This window comes from Hypomesus transpacificus, chromosome 18 (genome assembly GCF_021917145.1).
Source record: "Hypomesus transpacificus isolate Combined female chromosome 18, fHypTra1, whole genome shotgun sequence".
NCBI lineage: Eukaryota > Metazoa > Chordata > Actinopteri > Osmeriformes > Osmeridae > Hypomesus > Hypomesus transpacificus.
The window spans coordinates 4,457,967-4,468,896 of NC_061077.1; the positions used below are offsets into that span (position 1 = coordinate 4,457,967).

The following is a 10,930-nucleotide window of genomic DNA, read 5'->3' on the forward strand; positions in this document are numbered from 1 at the left end:
ATGCGTGGGCGTGGCTAACAGCGCCTCCTAGAGGTGTAACAGTAATGGCAGCAGGCAGTGAGATGGAGGATGCTGGTTTCATAGCTTCCTCTCTCAGGGTGGCAATGCTGGATGGTACGGTGAAGAATTGTGCTACTCTACCTGACACTGAGCTCGCGCTGTGTGGGATGGAGGGATGGGAGAGGAGGAGGAGAGGAGGAGAGTGAGAGAGCAATCGATGTGCAGTGAGGGGCCAAGGCCAACAGTACCGTGTCACACAGGAAACAGTCAGCGTGGCTTGGTTGGTGACACTGCAGTCGTCATTAGTACATGGAGCAGGACTCTAACGCCACATGGTCTGTTAGTGTAGTCTGTGGCTGGAGCTCCCATGTGGTGCTCTTCAATCTGACCACACAGTGTGGTCAGATTGAAGAGTACGGTGTAACACGACCACACCATAGATACACAGCTAAAAACAGCCGGGTGAAATACACTGAGGAGTCAGCTCTGTACTGTCAGTGATTCTCGGTGAACTTCACAAGCCCGCACATGTTTATGCTGAATCCTCACCATCACTTCTTTCACACTGCTGCAGAGATGCACCCCCCCCCCCCCCCCCCCCCGTCTCCAGAGGTAGAATTTTTTCTCCAGCTCTAATCTAGTGTACAGGACTCAATTGACTGGTTAATATTCTGTACTGGTTTTGTTACCTTTGGGGTTGGGAGTGAAAGCGTACAGGATTGTAGCTCTCCAGGAACAGGCTAGGCAGCCCTGTCCTATCGTACAGAACAAGTGTCTATTTCATCCACTAGAGGGCTCACTAGAGTCAATCCCACAATGTCAGTCTACGCTCTGTCTGGCCACCCCATTAATGTAAACTCAGGGAGACCACAATCGTAAACACATCTGACTGCATGCTATGTTGTTCACACACAAACGCACTCAGCAGCCTATGACAGAGCAAACAATGCAATATAAACCCATTCCAAAGGCCCTAGAGCTCTCTTGGTCTTGAGACCAGATCATGTACAGCCTGAGGGCTAAACTCACCTCCTCCAGCTGGCTGTGAACATGCTGCACAATCAGATCAATGGCCACCATGTTGCCCCCACCTGATAGGACAAGATATAGGAGGAGCAGTGGTCAGAATAAAGGGACGGTGCTGTGTGTGTGTGTGTGTGTGAGCATGAGTGTGTGTGACTCACCTCTGGGCACCACTATGTCAGCCAGTCGCATGGTGGGCTCAATGTACTGCTCGAAGGCTGGCTTCACATACTTGTTGTACTGCTTGATGACCCCCTCGATGTCCCTCCCCCTCTCGGTGATGTCCCTGCGCAGGCGACGCACCAGACGGATGTCTGAGTCTGTGTCTACGAAGATCTTCATGTCCAGCAGCTGAGATAAGCACAGACGACCATTAGAGGGAGTTACACATGAAGACACATGCACAAACACACACACACATACACACACACACAGGGTGGAGCAGAATGTTGGTCTATCGAACACATCTTACCTGTAAGAGCTCTTTATCTGCAAAAGCCATGATGCCCTCAAAGATGATAACACTGGCTCCATACACCGTTTTCTGGAGGTTAAGACAATTCATTGCCGAGTTAATGTTTAAGTGTATGTGAAACGAACCCTACAGATGATTAGCCGTCCCTTTCTAACCCAAGATAATGGTTCCACTGTCTGGCACATGAAGGCCCACAGCTGGTGCAAGGCTAGATTTCTGCGTCTGGATTTGCAGTCCAGCTCCAGATTTCCTCTGGATGTGAGATGATCCACAGACAGCAATGTTTATGAATATAACAGGTGTGATGTTATTGTTGAGCTGTTTGGTCCTTGGCTCTGCAATACTGTTAGTACTGCACTTCTGATCCTTGGTTGTCTGATGTACTTAGTAAATGGAGTATTTGTATGTCGCATTGAATAAACATGTCTGCTAAATTAATAAAATCTGAACATTAAAAAAAATGGAATAGAGAACAGACAGCCCAAACTGAACGTGGATCAGAACAGATCGTTTTCTCACCCACTCCTTCTGTCGTCCATGTGTGGTGAAGTCATACACAGGGATCTTCACACTTTTGCCCAGTTTGAGTTTGCGCAGGGTGTGTGTAAGCAGACCAAAGTCAAACGCATCGGGGTGGTCAAAGTTATAATTATTACTGGCCGCCAGAATCTGCTCTTCAGGAGACAGAACCTGGAATGAACACAGCATCAAACGGGTGTTAATATTTCATGACCTACATTATGATCAGTCAAAAAAACTAATTAGCTATCAAGATTGTATCAAGTATCAAAACAAGAACCTGTGACTGAGGATGATGTTACTTGTACATACATCACATGTTGGTGCAAATGCATATGCACACACACACATCCATGGTGGAGTGCCACTGAAGTTCAACTAAATTTAGGATGCAAGAGAACATTGTGACCCCCTCTGAGGTCTGTGCCAGAGGGGTGTGAATGTTTTTATGTGTGCCATCATAACTCCAACCTTAGAATTTGGCACTCTCTTTGAAAGCCCACCCCCTTTCTATCGAACCAATGGGGAGCTCTCTTTTATAGTAGTGAGAAATTCAACCAGTCCCCTTCCTCCTTCAGAGCAGAGGGAGGGGGTGCAGGGTACAGAATGACAGCTACATGTCCTCACGTCTACATGTCTGTCTGCAGACTAGTGATCCACAACAAGACGTAACTACTTTAACTTATACTCATGATTGACAACAGATCTTCTTCTTCCACAGTTGAAATGAATCAAGAAACTTTAGAATGGTTGACGATAGGGTATAAGGATCTCTAAAGTATCTTGATGTCAAGGCATGTCCAGCTGGCACTAGTTGATTGGCATGTTGTGAATGGTCAATCGGATAGCCTGCTGCGACTGTGTTCCATCAGAGAGACAGGCTTGTGTTAGAGATCTCTCCCTTTCATTCTCTTTCTTAGCAACTCTACTTTATACTAAGACTTCTCCATTGAATCCCATTTTTCCCTTTCTTTTTCACTTACCATGTCTGTCTGTCTGTGTCTCTCTCTGAGAATGTGTACATATACAAACACATTTTGTACACACAAACTCACATAATTATGAAAACAAACATGTGCATGGATATCCACACACACACTCACACACACAAACCTTATAGAAGGAGTCCATGGAGAGCAGGACCACCCACGGGACGTCCAGAGCCTCGATGATCTTCCTGGCAACAGTGGTCTTCCCCGAGGCGCTGCCCCCACACAGACCTGCAACACAGGGACGACACAGCACACTTACACTGGGTGCCACCTGTTGTACTACATCTATACAACAGTAGAAAGGGGTTATACACCAGACGTTTGCAAAACATTCTGGTTTGTGGACAACTCAGGACCTTTGTCCTCTGAGAACTACTTGGTTAGGTAACAAATGTATAATATAGCATACTGTTTCTAGTCTCCTTTATTTTGAGCTGCACAGCAAACGTCTTGGTTCCCCCCTTGTTTAAAGGCGTCTATGGCTAATTACTGGGCTCTCCTTACAAGCACACCAACTGCTCTTTTATTGTCTGTATATTTGTATTTGGGCTGGCCAACATAAGGCAACAACAGACTTTAACAGTGTCTAACACTGTTGGACAGACTTCCATGTTAGATAGCAGAGACACCCCCCTCTAACGCAGAGTTCCTGCTGAGCAGCGTAAAACCCACCGCAGGCTGAACTGTCATAGTGATCCAAGATGGCTTCCTGTCACTAATCATTAGCTTGGCTGTCACTCCCAACACATTCGTCACACTTATCGTTTGGCAGATACATGTATTGGCAGCAACTTTGACTTTAATCATGAAAAACTTGCACGTAAACCGAAAAACAGCGCGTCAGTCACGTGCATGTGGATATATCAGAAGCGACTAAGACTTTGCACCTGGGACTCAACAACAGTCCAAGTCTACCTCATGAGTGAACATCAGAAGTGGTGTGTGTGTGGTACACACTCCTCCTGTTCTGTCTTTCATACCTATGACAAAGGCCTCTTTGGACTGGGTCCCATGTTCGTTGTACCAGGGCGGGCGTCCGGCCGTGTAGATGGTCCGTTTGGACGTGCGCAGGAGGGGCGGCTCCGACTTGCACTGACTGGTGGTCCGTTTCCGTGGTGACAAGCCCATGTTGATTGGTGGGAGGAGACGGTCCAGAGAGCCATCCCCCGCCCCACTGCAGAACAGGAAACACAAGAATAACCACACTGTCACCCACAAACGTCAAGGATTTTCTTTTTAGAAGGAAACACATATATTTTGATGTTACTGGGGGGTGCTGAATAGGATGTGTTGAAACAGAGACACAAAAGACTGATTGATGGCTGCTCGTTTCATAACATATTTCAAGCCACATACCAACCCAAGCATCAGGCCAGATCCATAAAGGGTATGACAATAACAAGGGATTTACAAAACCATTTAGTGATCAGGATTAAAAAAATCCACAATGATTCACATTGTCAACAGACACTACCCTGTTAAACACTGGCAAACCTGTCATTCAACCGGTTTCTGAACAGGTCCAGCAACATCTGAGTCAACAGAAAATACTTTTACAAAAACATAGCAACGATGAGCCAGTCTTCACTGTGCACTGCTGTCCCCACGTGTCTCTGTGTAAGGTTCTGACACACGCTGCTGTCCCCACATGTCTCTGTGTAAGGTTCTGACACACGCTGCTGTCCCCACATGTCTCTGTGTAAGGTTCTGACACACGCTGCTGTCCCCACGTGTCTCTGTGTAAGGTTCTGACACACTCTGCTGTCCCCACATGTCTCTGTGTAAGGTTCTGACACACGCTGCTGTCCCCACGTGTCTCTGTGTAAGGTTCTGACACACGCTGCTGTCCCCACGTGTCTCTGTGTAAGGTTCTGACACACGCTGCTGTCCCCACATGTCTCTGTGTAAGGTTCTGACACACGCTGCTGTCCCCACATGTCTGTGTAAGGTTCTGACACACTCTGCTGTCCCCACATGTCTCTCTGTAAGGTTCTGACACACGCTGCTGTCCCCACATGTCTCTGTGTAAGGTTCTGACACAAGCTTCTGTCCCACAAGTCTCTGTCTAGGGTTCTGACACAAGTTCATGATGGTGCATCCAGACGTGCAGGTGCACCATCACCCTGGTTGTGTAAATGTGACAGGTCCACAGCCTGCTGAACCTCCCTGGGGGTGGGGCAGGGTCCAGGTGTGGGGCTCACTGCTGAGGTTAGGAGCTTGTTGGTGGGACCCCCTGCCGAGCACAGCCTCTCCAGGTGTGGAGGAGTGGGAGAGATGTGGACAGGAATGTCCCTTTGACAAGCTGCCGTGAGGACATTCAAAACCGCTGGTCACGGGTGTTAGGCTGCACCGTGGTGACGGGGAGCACAACAGGACATGCCACTGTGCCTCTGGGGATTTGCTTAATCATTTGGTACTATTCAAACTAACCTCACCAGCCATGGCCAGCCTTCACCCGCTCCTCACCAACACCTGAGACAGCAGCTCTGAGAGGCCTGCAGGCTTATCCAAAGCAGCTTTTGACGAACAGGTGAAAAAGTATTCACATTCTGAGACACAACCAAGCCTCCATTTTACCAGTGCACTGGTTAAGCCAATTTCTTTGGTTTAACAGTGTTGGATTTAAACCTTGGTTGTTGTTATTGTAGAGTGTAAGTGTGAAGGTTTTTGTCCTTCTCAGGCGCCCAGGCCTCTGGACCCCTGGTGGAACACTAACCCTGAAGAAGGACATTAAGATTCAGCAGCAGAGAGGATTCCATTAAGATTCAACTTGGAGTCCACCACCAACCAAAAACACCCTATCTGAAGGGTAGAACCTCTTCAAATATCTGCATTACTTCAGCAGTTAGAGAGAACACCGACACTTACTAGAGCAAGCGTGAGATCCACACCTCTCCCTTGGAGGACCGCAGAATGCCAGAAGCCATTTCTGCGCTGGACAGGCGATTCCCGTATGGTATAGTTAGCGTGTAGTCCAGCTGGTGTCTAGGGGCACGTCTGGGAGAGAACAGCCTCTCCCTTCCTTCACTGTCTCTGTGGCTCCAGTGTGCTTACATCATTGCTGTTGGTCTCTAATCCCAGGAAGAACAGCTGGGGTTAAAGGTGACAAGCAAACATGATCCTGGGTGCGTGTTATCTTATCTGACTTGGCCCACCTGGGCAGGAGCGGAGAGCATTGGGGAGAATGGCTGAAAGGACACATAGAACCTTCAGAGAACATTACACTCTAGCTGGGTTTTCAGTCCAAGTCAAACTGGGTGCAATATAAGATTAACCTACACTACTGGTTTCACTGTGAACCCTGTCCTCCATCCATGGTTTCGATACCCAAAAGTGTCATAAAACATTCCTAACTACTACAGCCTTGTGGTGAACTGTAAGTGTGTCACCTCCACTTGTCAAGTTCACGGTACAGGCCAGAGAAGAGCAGACGGAGAAAAATGTTTTCTGGAACAGTCTCAGGAGCTATTCAGGCCCCTAGGCAGCTGGGGAGGAGTGATAATAATAACAGCTAGTGGGATACAGGCAACACAACATGCTGATCCGAAATGGACTCCACACACAGACACACAAATTCTGTATAGTCACACTTTAAATCTGTGATGCTGCGATGTACTTTCATGGACAAGATAGGCAAAACACACAAACCAAATTCACTCAATCACTCATACATAAATACCAAAAGGATTCCGCTTACAGTAGCCGAACAACCCTGCTGGGTTGGGTCCACACCGACTCACAACAACAGACTCCGGCCCCCCTGTCAGTCTGGGACAGACACACAGACCGACAGACGAGTGTCAGAAAGACCGACTGTTGACAAGGACGCCCCGGGCACGGTCACTCTCTATCCCTATCACAACAGTGCCCAGGTCACCTGAGGCTACAAGGCTCTATGAATCCAGAGCAGAAGCGAGAGCAGGTAAACACAAGAGCGAGATAAACGCGACATCATCTGAGGGGAGCATGTGGGTCTTACCTGCCGTCTGACCTGAGGGTCCAGCAGCCTGATATCCTGGCTCCACTGTAAGCTGGCAGAGTGTTCATGATCAAAGTATGCACCACGCTCCGACTAGCAAAGGTTGACTCACGGCTCAGTTCTGGGTGTTACTAGCAGGGCTGTCACTAAGCACAGGCTACACAAACACGCTCCCTCACACACACACACACACACACACACACACTAGCTAGGTTTAACTGCCCCCTGGCAAAACTTGTTCACAGAGAGACAGAGAGGGAAAAAGAAACTGAGGGGAGAAACGAAACTATGCTTTCAACTTTAGATCTGCTTTGCTTTCTATTGAGCCAGAGAGAGGAAACTGTCGCCGGAGAGAGAGCATTAGGAGTGGAAAAGCAGTAAAGCGTTTCCCTCCTTCTCTCTCTCCCTCCCTCCCTCTCGCTCCCTCCCTCCCTCTCGCTCCCTCCCTCTCCCTCTCGCTCCCTCCCTCTCCCTCTCTCCCCCCGCCCCTCAGCCTTCTGGCCAACAAACGTAAGAGGATAACCTATCCTCCAGATTATGTTCGTTAGGTGGTATTAATAGCTGCAGGTTAGAGAGACCTCCCCTCTTCAGAAAAACACACACAGTTCTCCTGGCCCCACTAACCAACTGGTCATCTGTTCCTGACAGTCACTGTACACGACTCTCCACTAGGGATGTAGGGAGTGTAGTGAAGAGAGACAGACAGCCAGAGCAGACAGACAGAGACATCGGAGCAGAGAACGAACCTTGTGAACGGTCCGCTGCTGAACTGTACGAGTCAACAGCAGACAAGCAGCGCGCGAGTGGAGGAGACTGAAAAAGGGAGGGAAGAGGGGGCAGAAGGAGAACGCACTATTCCCCAGCGGGTAGTCGCTGTGTCTCTGCGTGCCTGACACCCGAGTCTGGGGACAGCTGCATGAGCAGTGCAGGCACACACAGTTTTGCACTGGCATGGGCACACATAAACAAACCAAGGCACAAACAAAAGGCTCCCTCACCCAGCTCACTGACTGGGGAATAAACAGCATGATGAAACTCTACACTCCGCCTGCCCCTTCGTCAGCCGACAGAGTGAGGCGTGGCCTTGCACACACACACACACACACACACACAAGCAACACACAAGCAGCACACGCACACATCTGCACACCTACACAAGCACACACAAACACACCTGTGTGCACAGACACACAACCACAGACGCGCACACAAACACGCACGCAACTACACACAGCATACATTCTTTTGTGTGTTTACGCACAGGCATACTTCTGCACACACTGTACTCATACACACACACTCAAGAGACTCTCTAGCGAGAGACCAACCATCAGGATTCCTATTGGTTGTCTTTGTAGCAAAAACAAACTAGTGAAGTATCTGTGTCGTTTCTATGCCCATTGACTAAGAGCTGCATTTTTGTCTATGGCAACACCGAGTGTCCTCTAATCCCAGTGGAAGCTGCAGTCATTTCGAGGGTTGAATGAGTAAAGGATTGTTGGCTTGTTATGGGACTATTGAATGAAATAGAGCTTTGACATAGTCAAGGATACTGTGACAAGTGACAACAGTGAGACAAAGACAGGACATCCTTCAGGCAAAATAGATAGTATATTGGTACAAAGAAGCAGCAGCAATTGTTAAATTGATTTGCAGTAGCTAGCTAGATTGTGATAAACATCTTCATGAAATTGATTACTATGTGAAAATACACAGGCCTAAAGGAAACCAAAATCTGCATATCCCCTTTCTGACCGATCAAAGTGGTCAACCATTTTGGACCCAAATGTCACAGTCCTGGTCCCTCCTGTACTAAGAACTAGGAGGTGGTTATGTAACCTCACATGTGAACCCTGGTGCCCAGCAGCTATACTCACTAACCAGGTTTCCAAACATATTAGTCTCAAAATAGAACATACATTTATGTTTCTTGAGAACATTTCTTTATACTTGTAAATGATTGAAATTAGACACTGTGATGAAATATACAACTATGTGTTCTATTTTTATTAAATAAAATGCTCAACAGTTATGTTGAAGGCCTAGTAATCCTTGTACATCTATCTGCTCCCAATAAGTAATGGGAGCACAGTTACTGAACCTGCCTATGTAGTAACACCCTCTTGTGGTTTAGAGAGGGATCTGACAGAGGCCCTATAGACTCAATGCTCCACTCAGCACAAGTGAAACCGTTTGTTCACATGGTGATCTTCTCCTGTGTTTCATGTGTGATGATTTGTCTTCAGGTTGTAATAAACACATAAAGGCATTGGTGCCGTCCTGCAACAGTAGTGATAAGTTCACCAATTGCAAAGACAAATGGCAATATTTCAGAGAGCAGGCATGTATTGTCTAAAATGCATTGCCTCTCTGAATCTACTGGAGCCTATATGGTTCAGACATATGCAAGTAATGTGATTTTTAAGGTTAAGATTCATAATTAAGAGGACTGTTTCATGAACATATGAGACAGTAGCCTACTTTTCAAGACAGGGCTGCGGTATTCAAGAGCCCATAAAGTAGTAGCACTTTATTTCATTAGGTTAATAACATACTGATGTTGTTATAAAACCACATAATTATTTCTAAATTGTTAAATACGCGTGTACCGATGTAGTTACAGTCATGCAGTCTATGGTTACAGTACATTTTGTTGTACATTACATGACTTATGTTATGGTCGATATTCTGTTGCCTTTATATTTCTGCTCTCCATGTTTGGGGCAATATTTGAGTGTAGATGTGTCATGATCAAGTTTGAGAGATCATTACATGTGAACGTTCGACCCCACCTCCAAAAACAGAATTTCTTACCACGTATACAAACAACGAAATATGCGTATGGTAACCAGCAGTGATCGACAAGCATAGTGAATTATTTTGTGATGCGTAAATACATCTATTCACTTGTCGCCATTATTCACAAAGGTTACAATGTAAGCACTAAGGCCTACATTTTCAGGTTTTGTTTGTCTGTCCTGGACAACTGCTTCTAACTTCCTGGCTTCCATTACAGATACGCGATGCTTCATGAATTCACTGGACATGCTGTCCATGAGGACGTGTTGCGCGACAGGTCGAACGATTCTCAAAAGATGCTATCACTAAACCTACAGGAAAAGGGCTTTACATTTATCTGTAGTTTGCTTGAACATTAATTAGGTCTCAAAGCCTGATACATTTACCTGTTTGACTGAGAGGAAGCTTTCTCTTCGTACTCCATCTTTGAGACCCTTCCTTCTCTGCACACGGTAGACATTATTGTTCCCCTATTTGACAATCAGCTGTTCATGGTGGAGCGACACCCAATGCACTATGGGTCTTGTAGTAATATAGTATCCTGTAACAGTCATGAGTTGTTCTTGAACAACCCAAATGCGGACTTCGCGGCCCATAATGCCCCACATCACGTTTTCTCGATCTGTACGCATATTCATATATGGTTACACTCAACACAGCATTCATGATGTCATGCATTCCAGACACTAGCCACGTGTAAGTGGCAAATACGCATGGTCATAAACCCTTAAAAGGCAGCATGATAAACTGACAGATGTACTTTTGCCTTTTTATTTTAAATGGGGTTATCGTTATTAATGTCCATAGTTACTCCCACGTAATACTATGGGTAATATCTATCTAGTCTATTTGTCAGAATGAAAACATTTGACTGTAAATTAGGTTCAGTTTATAACTATTCATGTAATGATATAAATTCATAGCATGATCACAAACTTAGTCAACAACATTTTAATTCATTAGTTGAGGGATAATAATGCACAGGTAATACAACAATATGGAAAAATTGTAACAGTTCAGAATCAGAGAAGGAGTGGCGCCTCCCTTCTTGGATAAATAGCTTCATGTCACCTCAGCCCAGACATCATGTCACCTAGGTTCTTACTCTATTTTCTTCCTAGTTTCCATATACTATAACAGTTT

General features: G+C 46.3%; 1 protein-coding gene across 5 annotated transcripts; it reads right to left on the bottom strand.

The window, feature by feature from the left end:
• Positions 1-6: 6 nt before the first annotated feature.
• Positions 7-10,279, bottom strand: LOC124480908 (uridine-cytidine kinase-like 1). Of its 5 annotated transcripts, none has more exons than XM_047040578.1 (8): positions 10,174-10,279; positions 3,990-4,183; positions 3,131-3,237; positions 2,018-2,188; positions 1,496-1,567; positions 1,185-1,374; positions 1,030-1,091; positions 7-158 (listed from the first exon to the last, which is right to left on the bottom strand). In XM_047040578.1, exons 1-8 carry the CDS (start codon positions 10,245-10,247, stop codon positions 138-140), a joined length of 891 nt encoding a protein of 296 aa, XP_046896534.1. In that variant the 5' UTR covers positions 10,248-10,279; the 3' UTR covers positions 7-137. The 5 variants fall into 5 exon arrangements, with proteins under 5 accessions (XP_046896534.1, XP_046896535.1, XP_046896533.1 ...); XM_047040579.1 differs by lacking the exon at positions 10,174-10,279 and adding an exon at positions 6,989-7,374; XM_047040577.1 differs by lacking the exon at positions 10,174-10,279 and adding exons at positions 5,878-6,080; positions 6,707-6,767 and having other exon boundaries at positions 7-1,091.
• Positions 10,280-10,930: the final 651 nt, after the last annotated feature.

What these genes read in the sequence shown, in the direction of transcription:
- LOC124480908 (XM_047040575.1), bottom strand. Translation starts at nt 10,247, where the DNA reads ATGTCTACCGTGTGCAGAGAAGGAAGGGTCTCAAAGATGGAGTACGAA. An exon ending in CCATGGACTCCTTCTATAAG is followed by an intron (nt 2,189 to 3,130) that starts GTTTGTGTGTGT and finishes TGTTCATTCCAG; the next exon opens with GTTCTGTCTCCTGAAGAGCA. An exon ending in CAGATAAAGAGCTCTTACAG is followed by an intron (nt 1,375 to 1,495) that starts GTAAGATGTGTT and finishes TGCTTATCTCAG; the next exon opens with CTGCTGGACATGAAGATCTT.